The sequence below is a fragment of the Falco peregrinus genome, chromosome 3 (assembly GCF_023634155.1).
Source record: "Falco peregrinus isolate bFalPer1 chromosome 3, bFalPer1.pri, whole genome shotgun sequence".
NCBI lineage: Eukaryota > Metazoa > Chordata > Aves > Falconiformes > Falconidae > Falco > Falco peregrinus.
In genome coordinates, this window is record NC_073723.1 from 33,375,996 (window position 1) to 33,401,686 (window position 25,691).

The 25,691-nt window shown below is 40.4% G+C and overlaps 1 protein-coding gene across 4 annotated transcripts; it reads left to right on the forward strand.

Annotated features, from left to right (window-relative positions):
* The first annotated feature begins 954 nt into the window (after nt 1-954).
* Nucleotides 955-25,691, forward strand: PIP4P2 (phosphatidylinositol-4,5-bisphosphate 4-phosphatase 2). 4 transcript variants are annotated; one of them, XM_055798273.1, is made up of 7 exons: nt 955-1,358; nt 7,190-7,335; nt 8,745-8,851; nt 10,627-10,750; nt 16,729-16,781; nt 22,887-22,977; nt 24,110-25,691. In XM_055798273.1, exons 1-7 carry the CDS (start codon nt 1,253-1,255, stop codon nt 24,251-24,253), a joined length of 771 nt encoding a protein of 256 aa, XP_055654248.1. In that variant the 5' UTR covers nt 955-1,252; the 3' UTR covers nt 24,254-25,691. The 4 variants fall into 4 exon arrangements, with proteins under 4 accessions (XP_055654248.1, XP_055654250.1, XP_055654247.1 ...); XM_055798272.1 differs by having other exon boundaries at nt 960-1,358; nt 7,187-7,335; XM_005231058.3 differs by lacking the exon at nt 955-1,358 and adding an exon at nt 1,661-1,795 and having other exon boundaries at nt 7,187-7,335.

The following is a 25,691-nucleotide window of genomic DNA, read 5'->3' on the forward strand; positions in this document are numbered from 1 at the left end:
AGGAATATGACCAGCTCATGAACTCTGAGGCCACAACCTCATCTTTAGCCAGTTCTTATGGAAACATCTACACGCCTTCCATGTCACGCGATTCAAGAAGCGGCTTGGTTCTGAGCAATGGCCCCGCAAGGATGCTGTGTGGCACCTGCAGTCATGTCTGCTTCTGTACAGAGTAACTGCTCATCTGCTGGTGTTATCACGGCCTGGCAATCTCTGACCTACAGACAACAGAAGGACACGGCACATGGGTGACAAACATCTGTCTTATCTCAATATAGGCTGAGAAATTCATCAGGGAAGACTATTTTCCCTCTTTGTTGAAGATTCCCAGATGGTGCCTGAGCAGGCAGTCTAGGCAAATGAGTCCTTACGTCCTCAGAGAGCTCAGTGACACTAAGGAGAGGCTTCTCAGTTGAGCAGATTTCATAACGTGTAGATTTATCTCCTCACGTTTTGAGTGCCCTTAGAGGTCACCTCCACTGTCACCTCAGAGTCACGCTTCAGCTGAGCCCTGAGGGTCTGCAGCCTCAGGCGCCTGGGCAAGGCAACTGGTACCAGTTGAACCAACTACAGGACTTCCCTGGTACTGCTATTCATAACCACAGCGTTTCAGGGGGGGGGTGGGGGGTGGGAACAAAACCAAAACACACAAAAAGCCCAAAAGCACTTTCTTTGGAAAAAAAAAATTTTAAAAAGAAGGTTGCTACGCTTCTCCTCCAGACACCTTCCTGCTGAACCCGCCCTCGACCTACTGTTCTCTGCTACCGGCCATCGCCGACGGGCGGACGGCCTTCCCCCTGGGGGCTGCCTAGCCGGGGCACCGGGGCGCCCTCACGCCTCCCCGGGGCAGCGAGGGGGGCGGGGCGGGCCGGGCCGGGCCGGGCCGGGCCGCGCCTCCTCGCCGCGGGCCCTCCTCCGGCGGCGCTGCGGCTGGCGGCTGGCGGCAGGGCCGCCGCAGAGAGGAGGCTACCCGCGGCCGGGGCGGCTCGGGCCGCCGCAGCGGCGCTGCCCCGCCTGCTCCGCTGGAGGAAGCCCGGCCCTCCCCGGCCTGCCCCGCTTATTAGCCCGTGACGGGAGAGTGGTGGGAGGCAGGCCCGGCTCGCCCAGCCCCCGCCCCGCCGCCCTCCCCGGTCCCATTCATTCCCAGCCCCTTCCTCTGCGCTCCTTCCCCTTCCCTGGTGCTGCCGGCCCGGCTGCCTCCACGCCGCACGCCGAGCGCCCGGCAGCGGGAAGGGCCCTTCGCGCCGCAGCTATGGCCGCCGAGGGGGTGGACGAGCGCTCCCCGCTGCTCTCCGCGCCCGGCTCCGGCAATGTCACCCCGACCGCGCCGCCCTATTTGCCGGACAGCAGCCCCCGAGGTAAGGCGGCCGCCGCCGCTCTCTCTGCTCGCCCGCCGCCGCGGAGCCGCCGCCCGCGGGGCTGTACCGGGCAGGGGGCGGGCAGGCCCCGAGCGGGTCGGGGTGTGGGGGGGGGCCGGGCCCCTGCGCCCACCGGGGGGACGCGGCGCCTCCGCTCGGTTGCGGCAGCGCGGGGGCTCCCCCCGCCTTTGTCGGCGGGCGGCGGGGCCGGGCCGGGGGCCGCCGGCGGCGGGGAGAGCCCGCAGTGCCCCGGCGGGGGGGAGCGAGCTGGGGAACAACAGGTAACGCCGCTGAGGGCCGGGTAGGCCGGGCTGCGCGCCGCGCTCCGGCGTGAACTCTTGAAATGGAGAGAGAAAAATAATAAATGCTGTGCAGCGGCAGAACAAGCCCGAACCGGTCTGCTTATTGTAAGTCGTTCGCATGTCGGAGCTTGCAAGGTAATTGTTGGACTTCGGTTCCCCCATTAATTAGGAGCAGGATTAAGTAATAGAGCCGTTGCTGCGGAGGGCTGGAGGGGCGCAGCCGGCGGAGGTGTGAGGGAGGCAGCAGCACCGAGTGCGCAGCCCCCGGTGACCGCCAGAGCCGTGACCCCCGGCGGGCGCCCGGGCCGCCCCTCCGCCGCAGTAACCGAGGGGCTCCGGGCGGTGTGGCAGCTGAAGTCCAAAACCACTAGGATGTCCTTGTGAACACATTTCAAGGCCGTAGCTGGGTTTGGCTTTATTTTTAAAGCCCGTCAAATACTGTGGTTTCCAATCTGGAATCGCGGTTTAACCATAGAGTATTAACTTCCTTGCACAGACTTGGAAAATCATCTTGTTGATCGATACTGAATACTTAGTAAGTAGCTGAAAAGATTTTAATTGGAAAATGTAAATCAGAAGGTTTACGAGATACATTAATAGATCCCCCCCCCCCCCCTTAAATATTTTACAGCAGGCAGCACGGTGGGGAGAAAGCTGAAGGAATCATGACTAAATAAGATTAGTTTAGGTTTGCTAGCAGTACACTTTAAAATGTGAGATAACAGTCCTGGTCTCACCACTGGCTCCAGTGTGTTGGCCCTTTCTGAAGGATTTTTATTTAGTTGTATAAATTCATGACATATGTATGTAACTAGAATGCTATGGGTGAGCATTTGTTTGTTTCAAATAATACTTAAATTCGTGGAAAGCTAGTCCTCTGATAGAAAAATGTTTTTCAGTTAGTGCTGTAGCTGGTGTTGACTGTTTACTTTCAAATTGCACAAATCAGTATAGCCTGATAAACAGCAGAGGTTTTTTGAGTTTGGGTGGGGTTCTTTTTTTTTTTTTTTTTTTACTTCTTGTTTTCAATCAGATTCTGTAGGATTGGCATAATCCCTTAAGTTTTACAGTTTTAAAAAAAGAATAATCTAGAAATCCACCTTAGTTTACATTCTGGTATTCAGTGTTTTTATTCTTAGTAGTCCTTATCCTGTAACTATTACTTCTGCAGACATTTCAATCCGGTCTTAGATTTAAAAGGTAATGACAATGCATTGCATCAGTAACTCTTGTTTGAACCCAGGCTAAAACTCATGACTTGGAAACAAGCTGGACCCCAAATGCTCATTTTGGTTGGTAGCTGTGTCCTGCTGCGCCTTCAGTGCATGTCTGTAACTGGTGTTAACTAGCTTGGCACTGGCGGTGGCGTGCGACTTTTTGAGCAAAGTGGCTTGCTCCCAAAAGTAAGGAGGAACTGTAGAGCTTTCTTGAATGTCAGACATCTCTTTGCAAGTTGAGGATCTCTTGTTTGATCAGTCCATGAGCAAGCACACGAGATACCTTTTTGTAAGTTTTGTAGAGCTATCTGCAGAAGAAAATTTTGTGGAGCTGTGACATAGACCCAGTAGCTCTAGCTTCCTTGCTGTCAGTTATCCTTGGTGAAAGGATCTATGCAAGCTAAACAGCCTTTTCAGCTAACAGGCAGTCTGTCTCTCCCCCTAGCGCAAGTCTAGCTGTAGAGGGAAGAAGTAGTCTTGTGGGGAGATGAGGTTTGTGTCCAAACCCCTTTCTGCAGAGCTTCCTTGTTTAACATGACCTTACTGGTGTGGAGCTGCAGAGGAAGGAGGAAGAAGCCCTTTGCCTTCCAAACTGTCACCTGAATGTACATTAATAGATTTATCCCTGTAATTATGTACTGTGCCCAGTATGACGTCCTGAACTTTAAATTAGAGAGGCCATGGTTTGAAAGCAGACTCCTCTTTCCTTGTTGGGATGCAGTTGAGATCCAGCTGACCCTTTTCAGTAAGCTGCTGGGTGGATGAATCCTGGTAATTTTTGTTCAGTGTTTGTTCCTAATGATGGGAACAAGCAAGAAAAATCTTTTCAATGTGGATGCAGGGCTCATTATTGAAGAAACTTTTCACATAGACAAGGGGTGGGACCATCAGCTCTGTTTCTTGTAGCAGGGTAGTTACTAAGTGCTTTTTTACTTTTTTTTTTTAATCAAATAAACAAAACAAATCCATTTCTGGTTGACCCAGGTAAGCTGTGTTACCTGTGGTTTCTGCCCTTTGAATACCATGGGAGGAAAGCACCACAAGGCATTTCTAAGGTTGAATATGTGAATATCTTCCACTGCATCCTCTATCCTGTCAGGGTGAGGAGGGAATGGTACATTAGTCAGATGTACTGCATGGTAGGGTGCTCTGCTAGTCTTCCTGAACTAATAACTATTGGATTTTATGTTTATTTTTTTAATGAAAAACTGATAATGGAGCTTTAAATTGGTGTGTCAGTAGCAGGAAATTCACCAACTCATTAAACGTGTCCTGAAACCTCTGGTGTGTTTGTGAAACTTGTCTACCATTCAGTCACAACCAACATGATGGACCTTTACGAACAGGTTTTAGATGTTATAGCTAGCCTGAAATTCAAGCCGTCAAAAAAAAAGAAGTCATACAAAGTATGTTAATGTGGTTTGAAACATTTTTATTAAAGGGTAACGAGCAGTGAACTTCAAGACAATGCCTTTATTTTCCTTTTCACGCACCCCCACCCTCCTCCAAATATACTTTTCTTTAAGGTTAATTTTAGTGGCTTTTGCTGGTTTGTTTTTTGGAGCTCTTCCAAATTCACTTTTTCTTTAAGTATGGAGGTTGCAGTGCCAAGATACCTCCAGCTTTCTGCTCCATAGCAAATGTTACTTGCTGCAGCACCACACTCTGAAAAGCAGCCATTATTTGCTTGCTTTCTGAAATTTGCTGAGCCAGCAGGACAGGAACAGCAAGGCTGCTTACCTGTAAGCTGAGCAGCTTCAGTGTGAGGCTGGAAAAGTGGCTGGCAGTGTCTGTCGGTGCTTGCACACCTTATTGAACCAACTTGAAAAATCCCAAGAGTTGTCACTTACAAGTAGGATATAGAATATTATAATTGTCTAGAAGGGTACAATTGCCCATTCTTAAAAGTATTCCAGGATGGTGGAAAGCTGAAAGGCTGGGAGGGTGTATGTGTGTCTACTTCCTAGTACTCTTCAAAGATAGTTTGCCTTTCCTTAGTACAGCTGCCCTGTGCCTAGCTGATAGAGTTGAGAAGTCATGCTTGAAACAGAGAGAACAAAGCAAAGAAGTTCTGTAACATGATTGAGGATGCTTTTCTGAAAAGCAACAAAGCTGGGATTGAACTGTAGGAGTGTCTTGACAGAGTTTGGTATTTAGTCAGCTGGACATGCCTTGTGTGTAATGGCTACCTGTTCTCCCTAGCCAGAAAGTGCGTCAACTGCTCACTGCGTGAGCAGCTGAGCAGCCTGCTTATGGCCAAAACCCCCTTGCAGCAGCCTTGACTTCAAGACTTGCAGCCAAGAACCGGCTATTCCCGTTACCTAAATCTCAGACCAGTTTTCTGCAGTGTTCTAGTAGGCTTGAGGTGGTTTCCAGTTGCTAAAGTGTGCAGGGGGGTGGGTTTTGTCTTCTGTGTGTTTGTTGTTTGTTAGCATCTTGTAGTATCCCTTCCCTTGCATGAAGGGAATCAGTACTGCAAAATCATGTTGTTGCAAAAACTTTTTGACTGGATGCTGTATTTTCTCAGAGTGTAATTCCTCAAACAGAAAAAAAATATCAGAAGAACATTCTAGGTTACCTGGTATTTCTTAAGGATATTTGTTTCTGCAACTAGTACATCAAACCTGAAGTTGTGAAGTTCATTTGCTGAAGTAATGGAGCATCAGTTTGTATGGTGACTTCAGAATTGCATTGCTGCATATAAGTTAACTATGTCTCTTACCTGAAATAATTTCAGTATGCTGGATGCGATGCTGAGACCCTCAAGGTGGCCAGCTTCCTTCTGCTACCTCTGTGAGGTGAAACTAAGTACAGGTCCAGAAGGTTTGTAGGCCAAGTTAGCAGAGAGCAAGCACTGAACAGCAATGCTGCTTCAAAGGTTTATGATGAGTTTTGGATCTTAAGGTCAGGCAGGGGTTTTTATATCTCCATCTTATGACATTCACTTTAAAACAGACTGAAGGAGTGATCAGTGCTTTCTTACAGGCTTAAATTTAATACTTGGGCTTCTCAGCTTTGATAGCCTGTGGTTTCCTTTGCCTCCCCCAGAGGATACTGCCCCGTTCACTGCTGTTTGTAAACAGAAAGGAGGCTCATCTCTTGTTGCTTATCTGAAGATTTTATTGGCTGCAATTATGAAGTAATTTATTGAAGTCCAAGGTTGCAGAGTATTTCAAGCAATTAATATAAAAAAGTGAACCGTGAACAACTAAATATGCCCAGTCCTTATTGTTTACCTGAAGAGCTATGAACTTGTTGATGAAATAAAAGCTGGTGCTATTACATGCCAAATAATTGCGGTAATAAGCTTGTGAGAGGTTGCTGTGTTGAATTGTTCTCATTCCATGGATTCTTATACCAAGAAGGATCTTGAGGGTTTCCTCACTGGCTTGTCATGGGCTCAGGAGTGCCAAAGCTGAAATCTGCTTTTCCACAGGGGACTGAGGCCCCTATATTCTCCTTTGTCTTAGCCTATCGTAACTGACCTAAGACCTTGTGTATCTGTGCTTTGGCTCTTGGACAACAAAAATATCTGGAACCCTCAAAAGCAGAAGTTTAGATGGTTCAGTTCATCTTTTTTTTTTCTTTTTTTTTTCTTGAAGACAGCATGAATTTGCTATTGTTGCACTAAAAAAAAAAAAAGCAGCACTTCCTATCCAAGACCCGTTTCCTTTATAAGACTTTTCTCTATTTTTATCTGTAGTATTTATTACTATATGATAAACAGTTGTCCTATGTTTCAGTCTCTCCATGTGTCTGCAAATGCTGGTTGTGCCTCTTCTGCATACCTGTATCTTGTTTTTTCTTGAGAAGCCACACTCTGGTTGCTACAAATCTGGGGTGGGTTTGGGTGTGTGTCATTCTGTCCCATCCTCCCCTTTTTTCTAAAGACTGCAAAGAATTGGTTTGAAAATTAAGTTGCATAGATGAACCTTTTGTCTGATGCCACTACTCTGGGGTGATTTACACTGTGTTTGTATTGCTGGTATGCTATATGTACAACTATGGTTGATATTTGGGTAATAGAAGTTGTGGGGAGGGGAGGGAAGGGGAAAGCAAATTCAGGTTTGTCTTGTGTTTATGCTGATCATTAATTTTGATTAAACTTGTTCTCATTCCATGGATTCTTATACCAAGAAGGATCTTGAGGGTTTCCTCACTGGTTTGTCATGGGCTCAGGAAAAAATTGATTATTTTTTTTTAAATTTTTTTCTTTTTTTTGAGGCTGTGACTGTTAGAGACTATCTTTGCTGACAGTTTTTCAGGATCCCGTTTGTTTTTTCAACTGAGATTTCCTGATCTCTTGCAGCAGAGCTTCCTCCTCCATATACTGCCATTGCAAGTCCAGATGCCAGTGGTGTTCCTGTAATAAACTGCCGTGTGTGCCAGTCGCTAATCAATTTGGATGGCAAGTTACACCAACATGTTGTTAAGTGCACAGTTTGCAATGAAGCTACGGTAAAATGGATTTTTAGTGTTTTCTTTGTGTGGAGGGAAGTGGGGGGAGGTTGAAGTATGTTGCTGGTAGAGTCTCATCTACAAAGGATGAATCCCTTCCTGTCATCCCTGCAAAGGACCTGTCAGCACAGCCGACTGCTGATATAGCTAGCATGCAAGTCCAAGGGTTGCTGGCACGAGTATGGTTATATGCAGTTAGAATAAATCGTGGTGCTATTGAGCTGGCTGTGCAAGATGTTTCATTTTGAGGAGGACAACAAGCAAAGTTGTGTAAGTAATTAGCCTTCTGCAAAGAAGGGTGAAACTGGTTTTGTTGGGATGAAGAGAAAGGAAGAATTAGTTTCTTTCTTCTACTCTTAAAATAAATAAACTCACACCTCTCCCTGGATGTATGCTTTCCTCCTGCAACACTATTCAGTCAATTTCTTAGGTTGTGAACAAACCACAACACAACAATTTTGAAATGCATAAATTGTAGGTTCTTTTCCAGTGATTGCAGACCATTTTACTCTTCCTTCCCTTTTCTTAAATCAAGTCTTCAGTATTTGGCCTCCTGCTTCTGGTTTGTGTGTTTTGTTTTTTGTTTGGGTTTTTTTTTTTTTTTTTCTTCCTTCCAGTTTTAGTTTCAGGATCTGATACTGCAGAACTCCACAGCTACTGAGGGCATTTGCTTGAAAACCACCAGATTAGATTTCTTTTAATAAAAGAACTTTAAATTATGTCCAGAAAACAGGAAGCCTTAAAACTGTAGGAAAACTCTTTTTTTTTTTTTTTTTTCTCACTTAAGAGGGAGTAGAGAACCTGCCATTAATACTCTCTTTCCGTGCCAATATATAAAGTTTCAAGCCAAACAAAGAATCTTGCAGCTTTTGATTTGCTCTATGAAAGGGACGCAGAAACTTGACTCCCAGGCTGGAGAAAGATAAATTCGGAACAGTTTAAAATAAGATTACAGTTCAGTGATGTCTACATAGTCTCTTAGATTGAGAACAAGACTGTGATCACTGTTGAATAATGCCATTGTACCAGGCAAGGAGGCTTGTTTGATGTTTTGACTGGATTTTAGAAAATACACCACTACTTAAACTCGTGTTTTAAAAAAAACCTGACTAAACTGAAGTCTTAAATTCTTCATTGCTAAAATATGAATGTTTTTTCCATTAGTTTGCAGAATCTCATGTTTGTTCTAGTGAGGAAATTTGCATTTCCTTCTCTGGAAAGGGAGGGAAAACATCTAATTTTGTTTTGACTCTCAAGTTTCCCCTGGAGGAACTGTATTTCTCTGTTAGCAAAAGCTTGTCACTGAAGTTGTTCTGCTTTGTTATACTGTAGGAGGAAAAGTATGAATTGCTATGTCTTCTGATGTATCCTCTGGTGTGTTTTTCTGTCTTTTCTTTTTTTTTGTCTAGCCAATCAAAAACCCTCCTTCAGGGAAGAAGTATGTTAGATGTCAATGTAACTGTCTCCTTATCTGTAAGGATACCTCTCGGAAAATAGGCTGTCCAAGACCAAACTGGTAAGAATAAGAAAACTGTAAGTGCCTTGAGATACCTTTCTTTAAAGCAACGGTGTTCTTAATGTTGAATATTTAAAACTGAAAGAAATTAAAGCCTGGACCTCTGTACATGGACCCTTACAGAGCATCACTGAATTAATGCAGACACAGGTTTTACTAGTGTTAATTTAAAATTATTTTTTTGTTAAGATTAACTTCAAAGAGGAAAACATTTTCTTTTGTATTTAGTGGTAGTCTCAAAATGTGTGTTCTCCATTTCAGTTACTTCACAAGAAAAAAATGGTGTAAAGAACAATGGAGAAGAAAATAACATCTTGTTTCTGGGACTTTAACATTCATAATTTCTTGCAAACTTAATTATTGTAAACATACAGGTTGCTGACTTTGCCTGGTTTGGAGTGGGGTCTTCAGAATGAAACAGGAGAGGGAGCAGTAGGTTGGCTTCACTCCTGTCCTCCCTTCTTTCTTACAGTTTTCAATAGTCTCTCAGGCCTCAGCTTTAATTTACACAGTTGTTATAAAAGAAACAAGCATGATTGCTGTAGTGTGTTCTTGCCATTCGGCTTAGGGTGTTAAAGATCTCACCAAGTTAGGAGTAATTTGTAAGTGGTGCAGCTCTAATGAGAGAAACTGAGATGAAGGCTAGGTCTGTGGATACGTGAATGGGAGTTTTGCCACACCAAGTGCCCTAGTTACCAGTCTGTTGGCTGTTGTGGTTCTGAAACACTGTCTGAAACTTGGGTGGTTTCAGTTACTTTATTTTTTTAACTAGTGTGGTGTTGGGGAAAACTTCAAAACGTTCCAAATATTGTTTGTGATGGTGAAAAAGTGTTCATAAGACGCTTCAGTTGTAATACATCATATGGTTGGTAACCAAGCTGAATCAGAAACTCCCTGATTTTATTAAAATAATTTCAAAAGTGTGTGTCTCAGTAGTTTCCTTAAGATAGCCTAGAAGATGAGCAAAACTGAAGTACTTAGAAGGAAAGAGTTGGGAATGTGCCTTAAATGAAAGGGTCCAGATTGAAGGGGTGCCACGCAAACAGAATTTTGCTTGTATATGGGAAGAGATGCAGTGCAAGTTAAATAACTTTTAATTTTTCCATTTACTTTTTTTCATGCTAGGAAGTCTGATCCTCATTCTGCTTTGGATTGTTTAATTTGCATGCTGTAATTCTGGATGGACAAATTGTATTCGCTTTTATGTGTAATGCGTTTCCAGTTTAATTATAGTTACAAACTTTTTAAAAAAGTAAATTAATTGCATTTAGTCAACCTGGGATGGTTTTCTTTCTTAGTTCACTCAATTTGAATTGATTTTTTACTGTACAAATGCAGATATGCTGCTTATATTGATGTGGTTGTCAGAAGTGTGGGATGGAAGAGCATCTGACTTGGGGAGGAGAACTAGGTTACAGAAGAGTCCTTACACATCCACATGAACCACGTAGAAAGAGTATGTTGCAATTCATGGGCTTGCTCAGCCTGGGTATTAAGATTTCATTTTCCTGGGGAGTGTTTCTGCCATATGATGGCAAGTCTTTGATCTCTACAGGGTTCTGGCTTGCATGGCTGATCTTATGGTGAAAGAGAATGTTTTCAAAACTGAAAAGGAAAACACTTTGGAGAGAGATCAAAACTGGGTACATCATCTGTTTAAAAAGCAAATAGTTTAAAAGTGTAAAATATTTGGTAGTGACTGCTAATTGCTTCCAACACGTAGTCCTTCTCTTTTGCTAGCTTAATTACATGTACATCTAATGTTCCTAACACAGTAGACGCATCATTACTCTTGGTCCAGTAATGCTGATCCCAGAAGAGCAGCCAGCTCAGCCTGCCTTGCCAGTCCAACCAGATGGAACTAGAGTGGTATGTGGGCACTGTGGAAATACATTCCTGGTAAGTAAAGCATCAGATTCTTTTCACCTCACTGTGCTATCCCTCAAGCCATTTGTTGTAAGCACTTTTTGAAGAGTACATTGCCTCACTCCATGGCATCATTCTGGAACTGAATTGTCTTCTGTGGTCATATTCCTATGGATGTATAGCCTCTATTTGGTTATCTTTACATGCATTTCAAGAAAACTTTTAACAGTCTTTCTGTGCGTGCATGGATAAAGCCCAAAGTTACTCTTATTGCTTAGTGATGTGAGTGGACAGTGCTGGAAGAGGAAGTTGTGCTTCCAGGTTCTTCTTAGGCTTGCAGTGCTGGTTATGTTCTTCAGTGGCTAAGACAGCAGTTCTGCCACTGCTCTATGGACCCCTGAAAGCTGTTTGCCTTTAGCATATCTGTCCATCGTTATAAAAGCGGAGGTTGTGGTTTATGTGTGAGGTTGACAGTTGATCCCGTTTTTGAAGTGGAAGGATGCAAGAATACTCTTTTGCTGTTGAACTGTTTGCAGCCTCTTACGTGGATAAGGGGCTGCCATACTTGAATTTTGAGTGCAATACGGAACTAAGTTAGCTTTAGTGTCATCTAGCAGTCCTTGAATATTTGTCAGGTTTGTGAGTTATGGGATAACTAAGATAAGTGGTACAGCTGAAGGACCTGCACACAATTAGAGTGGTGTTATACTCCTGAAACAAAGGTTCATAAGGTGCATAAAGGCCAGGGAACTCTCAGGTGCATTTTGTGAAAGGACAAAGGAAGCTTAGGGGATGGCACTCCATGTTGGCTTGTATCAGCAGTGAGAGAAGAGTTCGCTTGTGATGGGCTCCATAATGGAATAGACTTGTGCCTTCAAATCTTTTCCTTCGGGTTTATGGATCAGTGGGGTGTGCTATAATGGCTTAACTACTATAATAGATGATGAATGCAGGGAGCAGAAGACTGCGCTTTTTTTTTAAGGAAAGCTAGGAATTTGATTATGAATTTACAAGTAATGTACTATCTGAGAAACCATTACAGAGATGGTTGAGATATATTCTACTAATTCTGCCTGTCTTTTTGGAAAAAAAAAAATCTGTCATAAGCCTTGCTGAAGAACGGTAGCCTGTAACTAGATAGCTGGAGGGGGTGTTCTGTTCACCTTTTTTTTAAAATGCAAGTCTGTGTGTGAACTTAACTAGTAAAAACATTGTATATGATATAGAATAGTGCTACTAACAGAAAAGCACTGGATCTATGGAAGAAAAAGGCCGTTTCAAGTACATATTCTAACACAGGAATGTTTTATTAAAGGTTGCCTTTTCTTTTAGCTTTTTAAATAATATAGTAGCATGTTACAAACTTCAAGTGCCTGCATGAACGCTGTAGTTTCAGAGTCATAACTTCATTTTGTAATGCAAGTACGTATTTTACCACAGCTTTAAAGCTGCACAGGCAAAAGTGGTGCTGTAGAACAGTTCTGGTAATAAGTTTTAATGTGGTCTCTTAACACAAAAGACTGTGTCTACTATGGGACTTAATTTTTTTTTTCTTTTTTATTGGGGAGAGTCAGTGCTGTGAAGTCAAATTCTCATTGCTAAGTTATTGGCCTATCTTTGGGGGTTTTCATAAGCATGGGAGTTTTATTTGCGTCTGTCCCCTATTTGCTTTCTATAATTGCAGCCCAAATTAGTTCCGTAGTTTACACTTGAACGCCTTTAGGTGAATATAAGGGGGAAAACAAAACTAGACTCATAAAGGCTAGTTTTGTCTGTAACTACTAGATTATGCCTTAAAAGGTTAAGTTTTCTGACTTAGAATTTCCCAAAATCAGAGAATCACTTAGTTTGGAAAAGACCTTTGAGAATGCGAAGTCCAACCAGTAACCCAGGAGTGCCAAGTCCATCACTAAACCATGTCCCCATCTATGTGGGTGTTTTTAAACACCTCTGGGGATGGTGATTCCACCACCTCCCTGGGCAGCCTGTTCCAGTGTTTGAACATACTTTCAGTGAAGGAATTTTTCCTAATATCCGATCTAAAACTTCCCTGGTATAACTTGAGGGCATTTCTTCTTGTCCTGTCACTTCTTGTGTGGGAGAAAAGACAGACCCCCAGCTGCCTACAGCCTCTTCTCGGGCAGCTGTGGAGAGCAGCAAGCTTTGTATGTGTGACTTCAGTTCTGGTGGTTACTGTAGGGAACTGCATCACTTTGAACTTCATAGTCCTATCGGCTAGTAAGACCAATTTGCCGTTTCACAGTACATTGAAAAGAAGCCCTCAAAAATCATAAGGAAATTGAAGTTTGTGCTCTTTTATGCAGAGTTATCAAGAAGCAAGCCCTTTTTCTTGCTTTACACAAGCTTTCCCACCCCTCTTTTGCTTCTGCTTTTTTCTGTTACTAAGTTTGATACTCTGCAAGTAAAATTTTTAGTTAAGAAAAATGAGGAAATTCCTTGGGTTTGACAGTGAACAGAGAAGCAAAAAATAGAAGTGCTGTAGCCAGCCTAGAAACTCAGTGGCTGTGAGAGTATTTCTGCCCTTTGATATCACCACATTGTAAAGCAAATATGTAATAGATGCATCTCTCTGCAACTCAGTAAGGTTTCTCTTTTACTTAAAAATAAATAAAATAGACAGGTAAAGCTAGAATCCTTGAGGTGGACAAGTAAAATTGCCAGTTGCTTGTTCGGGGGGAGGGGGGGGTTTAAGAGTATCAACTTGTTCACCTTTCCAAGAACTTTTTTTTTTTTTTCTTCTCCATACGAAATCATAACTATGGGCAGTGCTTTCTGTGCCTCTACATATGGGAGGCAGGTTTTTTTATGAATTATTAAAAACATGCTTCACCTATGGAGTACCTCAAAGTTTCTCTGTCTTAGGTGGGAGAATGACTGAAGTGATACGTAGCTGAACTATCCCTAATTACTTAAATTTTGTTAATCAGATTATTTTTTTCCTTGGTAACCTGAGAGCAGTCTTTTCTGTGCTAAGATTTCCGCTGTTTCTGGCAGATTTGGAGTTCAGACAGGGGGTGTGTGAAGTGGCAGAATAGAAAATGAGGGTAGGACAAGCGTTTAACTGTCGTCTTAAATTGCAATCTGATCTGGTTTGGGCTTTTTTGAGAGCTGCTGGACTTGTGCTGTGGCTGACTTGCTGTTTCTGCCAGCAGTAAGACATTCCCTGCAACCCATTTCCCAAGGGCCTCTGCCTGTGATGATTTGTGCTTGTCAGAGGCCGAGTTGCCTCTGGAAATGGCTGTCCCTGTGTTGTCCCCCCTTCCCTCAACCTCTTGCTACTGGAGAGACCCTCAAGGACAAGAAGCCAGCATCAAACTGTGGAAGCCTCAGGCTGTAGGCTGAGGACTGCACTTCATCAGTTGTGCTGTCAATTTTTTTTCTTAAACTGATCAAATATGAAAATTATTTCTCAAAAAATAATGGAATAGAAAATCCTTCAAATTCTTTAGAAAACATAAAAAATATTTAAATATGCAGAAGCATTTTGCTTTCCCAAAGGACACTGGGGGGGGGGGGGAGCAGAGGGGAAGCTTCACAGCTGTTTGTAGGGGTGTGTATGTGCATTTATGTCTACGTCTGTCTTGTCCCTCTGCCCTTGTACTGAATGCACTGAGAACTCTTCTAGGCTCAGAAGGAAGAAGGTTTGACATAGTCTTCTAGTAGTTCCTTTTGATGGATGTCTAGTTTTGTCCACAGTTGAAACATTGAAGAGCTTTCTGAAATCCTCATCTGTGTTTCGGTACATCTAACCAGGCATTTGGGCTATCATTTACTGTATTGTTCGGTTTGTATTCTCAGCAGGGAACTAAATTTCATGTACTTCAAGTTTTCTTAACAACATGAAACAAGGTTAGGTACTGTAAATCATTCGAATATGTTTTAAACAAAAAAACAAACCAGCTTTAAGCATGATTTAAACTACTTTGTTTAATCCATCAAAACTCCACAAATTAGAATGTATGTGAAAATAACCTTTCCCCACTGTGCTAATGTGATCTGAATTCTTGTCATTTGAAGGTCTTATCACATTTTTGTTCTTTTTCTGCAAATATGTCCAGTATGTGCAGAAGACCTCGTAACAGTTGGTGCTTCTGTTACTTGCAGGTAACTCTCAATGAGAACAGATCATCAGTATCTCCTTTTTTTTTTTTTTCCCTCCCATAAATATTTTGAGCCCAAATGCATTTGAGTTTGTATCCATTTATAATTATGGCTAATAATCAGAAATCTTAATATAAAACCCTAGAAAGATCATTAATGAGTAACTTAGGAGATGGATTTGCATACGCTGGGATAAAACTAGTGTACAAAAGTGAAGTTGAATTACAAACATGTAAAATATAAGTCCTGGATTTAGACTGCCTTGTATTTCTGGAATTGCAGCTTAAAAAGCTGAAAGAACAGCTCTGAAGAGGCCTGTGTCCATCTCTGGTACTGACAATTGCACTTCATCACACTTTTACTGTGTAGAACTAAGGGAACTTAAGTAGGTTTTGACAGGGATGGCAAAGAGCTAACTTGCTTCTCTGTCAGGAATGTGGAAGCAGAATTAATTCTCCTAAAAAGCGTTGCTCAGTTGGGGAATATTACAGAAGCTTTCAATTTATTAAGGGATAAAGTAGAACTATGGTAAATCAGTTTGGTCAAGCCTTTGTAAACAAATAAATTTAAAGAATAACTGTGTAACTGGTATTGTATTTTAGTACTTCAGAACCAGGAAAAAAAAATCTTTCATTTTAGTGAACTGTCCCCATGAGAAGTAAATAAATTGAGGGAGACCTTCAAGAGGCAGGAAAGTGCACTCTTAAATGCTATAGATCAGAGCCTTGCTCACAGCAAAACCTGCTCATACTGGCAAGGCATTACAAGCCACATCCTCTTCCTTTGCACATGAAGTCATCAATTTCTTCTCAGTGTTTAAAAGGTGCTGTGCTGTAGGTAGGTGCTGTTTTCCATACGAGGATGTGCTCTGATTTTGATTTTTTAGCAGTTATAACACTAGTCGCTTCAGTAGACCAACTTCTGATGTCTCAGAGATAAGGAGGATCCAAATGGTGGCATTGGTGGTCTGTGGTGTGGCTTCTTCCCCTTCTAGTAATTTGCAGTATGACCTCTGCATAAGCTAAGAGGGGAGGGGAGAGGAGAACTATACTTCACCTGGAAACCCTACTGACTACCTCCAGCTGAGAAAGGCAGTAGAAGAGACCTGCAATTACAATAGAACTGCAGAGCAAAGAATGATAATCTTACTGCCTTCTTAAAGGCAAACATGTTTGAAATGCTTGTTTACTGCTTCTGTTACCACAGAATGAAATTTAACAAAACCTGCTGTTTTAAAATTAAAAAGTATATGACTGTGTATCCTCTGGGTGAGGTAGTTCCAGGCGTTGCTTTCACTAAGTCCGTTTCCCAGATTGGTTTTAGTCTGTGCATGGAAGGTTATAACCGTGTCGTGTATGCTCTTATATATAACTTTTAAAAAATGTCATGTAAGTATTCAATAGTGTTCTCTATTTTTTTGATACAAAACTTAGACATCTAGTTTCTAAAACATTCTTTAACTAACCTTTCTGTGCACACTTAACTTAGTTTTCATAGATGATGCAGTGTTGGGTAAAGATGAGAAAATGTATCTATCTGTAATTGTGCCAAAGAAAACACACTTATTTTGATTTGGGGTATATTCATAGTTGTGTAAGTAAGAGAAGAAACTGTATTGATATTATCACGTTGCCTATACTGTGCTTGTGGATGAAACCACATTACATCAAGTGAGTCTTGTAATACCAAGGCAAGTCATGGGAAATGTTCACATGGAAATCCCAAACCTATGTTGCCACTGACAAAAGGGCATCCCATTTATGGAAGAAAGCAAGAAACAAGTCAAAGAAAGCCTGAGAAGCAAAATGTTTTCACAGTGACATTTCGCATGAAGTACAACATTTTCTCAGGCCAGTTTTTCAACCTTTTTTATTTTTTCTTTTTTACAGTGGATGGAACTGAGGTTTAATACACTAGCAAAATGCCCACACTGCAAAAAAATGTAAGTTAAGGTTACGTAAATTAACTGTTAAATAAGTTGCCAGTGTTTGTTCTGTAAAAGTCTTGGGAGTAAAATGTGTGTCATGCTGATCATTTTGCCATGCTCATCTGAACTTCAAGGCTAAAGAGCATGTTATGTGCACATGAATTCTCCACTCTTTATGCACAAATCAGTAACTTTGACAAATCCAACCTGCATTTATTAAAATGCTCTGATTGAATTGCTAAAGGCAAAAATAAGCTGCTAACAATAGAGACAGGAATGGGTTGCTAAAATTAATAACTCTACATCCTTGAAATTTTACCATTTTGTGCAGTTAATCAGATGTCATGTTTAAATGTAGAACTTGAATTGCCTTATTGTAAAAGGACGAAAAGAAATAATCTTGTATTAATTTAAAAATTTTACTGATTTCATAAATGCAACAACTAACCTGTGTTAAGGATCTTAATGCATTAGTTTGTTTAATGTTTCTGAATTACTGTGGAAGAACTCGCCTACTCATTTGCTATTACTTCAGTAAGAAGGAGAAGAATTAGAATACAAGAGCTGTAAGTTTTTTATGGTTTGTTTTTTGTTTGGGGTTGGCTTTTTTGGGTGTTTGGCCTTTCTTATCTGAGGTCAGGAATACTTGGTTTGAATTGTTGTTAAAAGCTACACTACTAACATACTTTAAATTTGTATGGGATCTCAACCGCAGGGTATGAAACAAGACTTAAAAATGTTATTTCAGAGACTTTGTTGTCCTGCTAATTTATTTAAATATTTGTCTTCCTTTGATGTGCAAGTGCAGTTTCCAGTTGAAGGAGCAAATGTGTTTTCAACTGGGAATGGAGGACCAGAGCTGTGTTGCATGTCGTAGGAAAACTAGCAGGTCTCTTAAGAAGCAGAAGGCTTAAGTTAAATGTATTGTAGGTGTTGGTATGGCTTGGCCTTCAACAGTGATTGAAATCTTTAACTGGAATACTTGGTAGAGATGTCAGTCTACTGGTACGTTTAACCTCAGGAGTGTAACTAGTCAGGTGTGGAGTAGTGGATATGTTCTAATTTGCTTAGGCCAAATAAACTCCCCTGCAAAGCAACATCTCATCAGAGCTGGGTATTTTTACTGACTAATTGCATTTAGTTTCTTCAGTTCTGGGGGAGGGGTTGGTGTTTTGTGGTTTGGTTTGTTTGTTTTTAAACTAGTTGCAACTATGTTTTATGTTTTATCATGTCACACTTGATAACTGACCTGGGCTTTTTTTATTCACTCTGCTTAGGTACAAAATTATTAGCTGTTTAACTTAAAAAAAATAAACACCCACAACAAAAAAAAACCAAATAAACAAAAACCAACCCCAACAATACCACCACCACCACTACCAAATGCTCTAAGCAACTGTCCAAGAGTCATACTGTGTGATCTTTTGGTCTGTCTTCTGTTGATTTATGTTCTTTGTATTTTAAAATCCAGCTTGAGTCGAAGGATTTCCTAGTATTTCTGTCTATAAAGTGCAAAGTGTGCACTTTATGTAATAAAACTGGAGCAGCTCTGCAGTGCAATTTGTGGAAAATTATAGCTTGTTTGGCAACTGAATTCCAGAATACAAACTAGATTTTAACAAATGGGCATTTCTGTCCTTGGGCTGAGTATGCAAACTATGGAATATTGTGATTTAGCTTTGAGTTGCTTGGTGTCTTTCTGCTTTTGAGATGTGATGGTCAGGAGGTCTGTACTTCCAGCAGCATAAACATTGCAATGCATGGGTTTAGAGCACAGCACGGGTGAGGCAGAGCTTTGAGTTGTGATGATGGAATAAATAACTGCAGTGACCTGCTGCTTTCTATCAGCTCTTTGTTAGAGGTTGTCATACCTGTAGCCAAGTAGTCAGAAGGGAATGTAGGATTCTTTATTTTAGTTTATTAATGCAAAACTCCTTTCATTAGTAGCTGACTAGTCAGATACAAAACTAGTCATTCCTTCTGTTGACTCAGTTGATGATTGTCACTGAAAAAAGGGTAGTCTTTCCCTTACTGAGGCAAAAGGCACCTTGAATCACTGCAACAGTATGTTTTTTTCAAGAAGGCTTCTCTTGAGACTTAAGAGTTTCTTAAATAATTTTCATTATTTTGTTTCAATTTTTTTTAAAAGTGCAGTGAATCTCTGCAAATAGCTTCTTTGTGACCACCTATTTGGTTGATGAGACTAGATCTTAATACTAAGAAAACCTTGTAAAACTTCAGGGGAAATTAGGAGTTATGACACGAAAAGATCAATAATGAAAGAATGTGCAGTGAAAATAAAGCTATCATGCCTCAGAGCACATAAACAAAGGAAGCTTTTATATCTGGATGTTGGGGAAAACAGATCTTGGGTTTATTGTTTCTTTTTAATCCCATTTACCTGTTACCATTGTGGTCACAAAGTTATTTTGTGACATACTTTTTTTTTTTTTGTCTGTGTCACTGCCCTGTGTTTTTATTCTTCCCCTCCCCCACAAAAGTCTGGGTTTTTTTCAAAATATCTTGGGAAATAGACTAAATCAGTTGTGATGCAGATAATAAAATCACTGCTTTGGTAAAAGACCAAATCTCTTTGGAAGTGGGCTGCAAACCTGGCCTTGCCAATGTAGGTAAGGTGTTTGCAGAAGCCCAACTGATGCATAGTGGTTCTGCTTGACGTAGGCCCTTAGTTGCACATTATCTACTGCATGGGGACAGCAAATACAGTTAATGAAGAAATTGTTGCAGTATTTTATTTTATAGTGTAGAAGATAACACCTGGGAATAGGGGAGAAACTTTCTTTTTACAGTTCAGTGTTCTTTTATATTTCAAAATATGAAATATTTATCATCCTGCTTCCTGAAAGTGTGAGAGGTTTAGGGAAGGCTTCTAGTATTTTTCTCATTTAATGATGGAGAAGAAGCAGGAGCTGTTTGTCTGCTACTCTGTTTCCCAGGCTGCATACTAAATCATTTAGAAACGTCAGGATCATGAACTCAGTTCCTAGAAAGAGAATTGAAGGGTACACTTTATTTCAGAATGCCAAATCTCTCTTTTTCTTTTTTCCTTTAGAACCTACTTATTTTTCTTTTTAAGGTCTGACAAAATGATGAACCCTACTGAATTTATAACACTTTTACCCTGTAAAGTCTGCAGGACCTTTAGGAGAGAGAGGTATTGGAACCCTATGTCACTACCATGGAGGCTAGTTTCAGCAGTGCTGCTCACCTTCAGAATTTTGATCTTAGTCTTAGAAACCTTTCTAAAAGCCTGTCTGAAATCCTGGCAATAACTCCTATTATTTGGAGCACAAGAGATCCTGCATTAATGTTCTGTTCCTCTAATAATAGCCTCTGTCCCTTGCAGTGGCTTTCCCCTTTTCTAATTACTACCTGATGCTAAATTGGCTTTGGTGTCTTTTATATCTGCTGCTGCCTGAAGGTCTGGCAGGTGCCTTTGCTTCCTTAGCAGCAGCTTAGAAAGAAAGAATCACTGCCTTCTGCATAGCTTTGTAGTAAGTCCACACTTGTTAGTCCTACAATGGAAACAGCTGCTCCTGTGATTTGAAAATGTTCTCTTGACTCCAGTTTTGATATCTCTAAATGTGCCTGTCAAAATTTGGAAATTGGTATGTTTTGGGATAGGGTTTCAAGTTGTTTTATTCAAAGTTTGTTGGGGTTTTTAATGTATAATTTGGGGTGATTAGAGGGAGACCTCACTATTTAGTATCCCAGTAGTTAATATTACTGTCAGGAGATGAAAAATAAATCGTGATTTATTGGGGTAGCTAGATATTCCCAGGTCTGCTATGTGACCATAGAAACTTAATGTAATTATTTCATCTTTGCTTTCTGTGGAAAGAGAAAGGCGGTTAAATTAAGACATTCTTTGTTTCCCTTTTTGCAGTACTTGAGGTGATGGTTTCTCCCTCAGCCCTCCTTACTGGATAGGAGGGGACAGAGCTTGAGAGAAATACAGATGGAAAATACACATGGCACCTGCATTAGGGTTAAAAAAATAAGATCATAAGTCAGACAGCTCTGAAAGCGAAGGTCTCTTTCCCAAAATGAGTTTTGTCTCCATGTGAAATACGCAGCGCAGTAGATACCATCTGTGCTCTAGGTGTATTGAACATGACATTTCTGCCAGCTTATCTTAAGGTATCCAGTTCTGTAATAGAATTAACTTTCTGAGTACATAATCAAGAAATCCTCCAAAGGAGGCAACCTAAGGTCAGTTTGGCAAGCTCAGTGCTCATCAGTTCGGCTTCTGGAGAAATCTCCTCCCTCTTCCCTTTTATAAAACTTCTATATTGTTTGGGGTTTTTTCCTTATGCAGCTTGGAATCAGACAGCATAGAATGGCCATAGAAGTGTTTAGGGTGGCTTTGGGGACTGTGTGTGAGAGAGGGTAAGGTACCATTGTTTCCCTAATTGGGAATTACCATACCCTAGTCATACTGCCCCCCAATCGCATCCCAAATGTGTATGGTGAGGCTTTTGGACAGAAGTAATTTCTCTTGAGAAATTAATGAGCAGAACAGTTTTAGGACTTTTCCTTTTCTGAAAATGTGTAACAGAGGGCTTGTGAGTGGTCAGTGTATTCAACCCTTGCCTTACAAGATGAAACTCGGTGTGTTCATTTAAGGATTCAGGCTTTTGGATTTCTGTTTGGCTGGCGATTTTTTTTATTATTATTTTTTTTTCCCATGGAACATTTTAGAAATTCCTTGTAAAGAAGTAATATTGGAGTAAAGCTGCTTAAACGAACCTATTTGAAGGCTTTCTAAGATGAATGCTTAAAAAATTCTGGTCACATGCTAAGCATATGAGACCTTACTATGTAATTAATTAACTGGAGCCAGAAATTTGGTCAGTCATGTGACAGATATACTACTTCAATAGTTCAGCAATGCTTTCTTCTGTTACATATTTATTTTAAATATGTTGAAATATCATGAGATGAAAAGGATTTTCCCTTGCATCTTTGAACATAGAGGTACAAACATCGGAGTATTTCCAAAAGTGTGTTGATCTCCCAGAATGGGATGAAGTATTTAATGATAACCTGCTTCAAACTACTTCTAAGATAGATTGTACGTGTTTTATGAAAGCACCTCTGTGCCTTTAGTCCTTTCAGTGGACCTATGTGTTCACTGTGTTTCAATGGAATTAAATCATGTTCCTGTTTTCCTCATTAGTATAGCTGTAGGTGATGGTGTATGTGTGACTCAAGATGTGTATGCTAAGCTTCTGGAATAATTTTTCTGACCTATAGTAACGATTCCTAATGTTTATTTGCATATTCAGTTTGACTGCAGCACTGTAATAGCTTAATGCAGCAGGTAAAAACAAAGCTGTCTGTCTCTGAGTTTATAGTCTAGACAATGAGTGACAAAACTTCCAGGGGTTTTATTCACCTTGGTTGTCAGCAGAGATTTGTTCAGCTTATGTAACTTGTGGTAGAACTTTTTCTTAAAAAAAAATAATTAACTTCGCATGTTTTGAAGTTACTAAAACTGACTGAAGTGTGCCTAAAGAATTTCAGTCTCTCCAAGTGTTGAACATGAGAAAGTTTTCACGTTTGTGACTAAAATAGTTTGGTTTCTTTATCTTTGAGAACTAGTTCACTCGAGTATTGAGTGAACTATTCCAGGAAATAGCGCAGGAAGCTACTGTTAATGACATTTGAGGTAGCAGAAGTGATTTCACAAATGCAGTGAAAGTATTAAAGCCATGTACTGATGTATTAAGTCTGAAGGGTGTCTTACAACCTACATAGAAGCTACAAAGCGAACTCTAGTTTTGCAGTCCAGGGGCTATTCAAGATACTTGCATGTGTGCTGTGGATATAAGAGGTAGACACAATCTGTAGGTGTGGCATCGCTCTCTTTGTTGTAAGCACCTAGATAGCCTTCACCAATAGTTCCCCTTTAAAACAAACATGTGGACTCTTACTGCTTAGTATAATTGCAGACTTTGCCTACAACTTTATAAACTTAAGATGGTGTATATGTATTGCTGTTCTTTCCCTTCCCCCATCTAGGCTGAAGAGTTACTATTTGTGTAGGGGGCTTTGGTTTTTTCTTTTTAACTTAAAATACCATTTATTTTCTAACAGTTCTTCTGTTGGAAGTGCACTGCCACGGAGGCGCTGCTGTGCATACATTACGATTGGAATGATATGCATCTTCATTGGAGTTGGATTAACTGTGAGTGATGTACTATGACACACTTGCAACTGTGTGTAAGGGTATGCATGTACAAAGGAGCTCCCTTTGTCTACCAGCACTTCTTTCCCCAGCATTTGAGTAAAATCTTCAAAAGTTTGTGTGTTTTCTGTCATCGCTCTTAAAAACCATGACTTAATCATCTGGGTTAGCCAGAAAAATGAAACGTTCCTAAAAAATTTTTTTCTGGCACTTTGAGAGTTTCTTCTTCCTGATGTTAAATTTGATGTGCTCTCCCTAAAAACATCAGTTTTATGAAAAATGGTTTTACTTGCCTGTAGAAATACTAGAATGCCTTGCTCTTGCTAGGACTCTCAGAACTTCCAGGTTTCCAGAAGTACATATTGCTGTATAGCCAGGAATGTCAGTTCCAGTGCAGTGAAGGGGAATGGGATTCTAAAATCTAGAAATGTGTGTATGCCTCTTAATTGGTACAAGCTGTAAGTAGTAAAACCAGATATTTATTAATATCTAAAAAATACAAAACCCAGCTATTTGCTAATCAAAAGGCTCACACATTTTTCTGAGTAATGGAGCAGCAACAGTCTGACTTGCTTGGCTCTAGAGTATTTGGTGCTGGTTACTAGAGCCAACTTTCTACCTGCCAGTCCCAGAAAAGTACGTATGAGGAAATACCTGCAAAATGTGATTCTCATTGTACCTCTAACTTGCATTATAACCCAAATTTCTTGTTTGAGCTTAAATGAGTTATGAAGTATTTTCCACTTCCCTAATAAGAGGCAGATTTATTTTTCAATTTTAACAACTTTAATGAGTTTGAAAATTATGAAAATGTTTCTCAATGAGGTGTGCTTAGAGGCTTCTGTAGTCTTGTCCATCGTTGGGAGTTTTTTGGGACCCATCTGGGTTAAAACCTTGAGCAACTTTGTCTGACCTGAGACTTGACCCTGCTTTGACTGGGAGCTTGGTACTAGAGACCTCCTGATGTCCCTTCCAAGCTCAATTATCCTATGATTGTGTAAAATTAAGCTAATATCTGATTTATCCTTATCAGAGTTAAAAAGGTGCCATAATACTTCTCCTTAATATAATTTGCTCTTTTCTGAAAATCAGATAGTACTGTATGTTTGACATTTTTGTTTTCTCTTTTTAGGTTGGTACGCAAGATTTTGCCAGGCGATTTCACGCAACGTACGTTTCTTGGGCTATTGCTTATCTCTTAGGTTTAATCTGCCTCATTCGAGCCTGCTACTGGGGAGCTATTAAAGTCAGTTATCCAGAGCACAGTTTTGCATAGAGAAGTTGTTAGATTATAGTGGGTGAACATCTACTAATTCGGGATATTACAACTTGGACACTTTTAAAACCTTTCCTGTAAGGATTCCATTCTCTTCAAAGTAGTTTTAAGACTGGGGGTCTCTTAAGAACAAATGTTCATTGCACTACATAATATGCAAATAGTTTGTTTTGCTGCTAGATTCCCTAGCTCTGAATACTAAAGCTGTGTTTACATGTTCATAATTCTGTCTTTATAGGTGTTGAATTTTATTTCAACAGACAGTATTAAGTTTTACATTTCCTTTGTTATGTTAAAATCCGTCATTTTTCTAGATGATCAGTAAGAATTCAAAAGCAAGAGTGTTTATAAGTGTTTCTACAATAGCTTCACATTTGTACTTAACATTTTAAATACAATTAAAGTGGCTTGCTTTAAAACCTAAGCAATAAGCATTTTGCTTGAACTGCTTACTGTATCTTTTGCCTAAGATCATAGTGACCTTATTCAGGAAACGAAAGTTATGACTGTACTTTAAAAGACTGACACTGTTGCTAGAGAGACATCTGTAAACACTGTATGCTTTGAGATTTTTCAGGTAGAGAGATGCTATTTTGGTAGTCCAATTAAATTTCCATTTATCCAGGATTGGATTTAAGTTAGGATAAATGCTTTCTTCTCAAGGATCCTGGGAATTAGGTGTTTGGGGTTGTTTGTTTTTTTTTTTTTTTTTAAACTGGCAAATCCTAAAAGCCATGTTCGGGTTATGGAACTTAACTCTGGATATTCGTACAAGTTCCTTTACAGGGTCTAAGGGAAGCATTTCATATGACTTGTTTCGTAATACTTCAGTGTCACGTAGGTGACAATAAGATGGTGATGGGTTGTCTCACTTTCCTCTGATTGTGTCAGACTTTCCTTGTTTGGGAGAGTTATACGCTGGTCACTGCAAAGGGAGACACTGTAAATTCACAGTAACTGCTGTAATAAGGAAATGAGTAAACTATTACTTGGACCATTCCATCAAATTGACTAGATGTACTTTAGCACTGACTTGCTACGAGAATATGGAAGCAGAAAGCTTTTTCTAATGATGTATTCACAAAAGATTGAGGGACCAGTTCTTGCACTGCCCATCTTTATAGTTTTAAACAAGTTTTTGCTAAATTCAGAAGGAATGTCCCAAGTGATTTAGATGACTGTAGTAATTTAGATAATGGGGTCAGATGGGTAAATTAATGTGGATGTTCAGGGATACATGTAATTTAAATTATCTATGTTCCTGCTAGGACAAAATGATATTCAGATAAGGATTTTGGAGCACAATAAATGTAAATGATCAAACTGTAAATGATCTGTCTTTGTATGATGCTAAATGTATAAAAGCAGTAGCTCAGGATTACAATGTACCTTTTACAAATAAACTAATAAAGAAATAAAGATTATTATTCAAACTTAA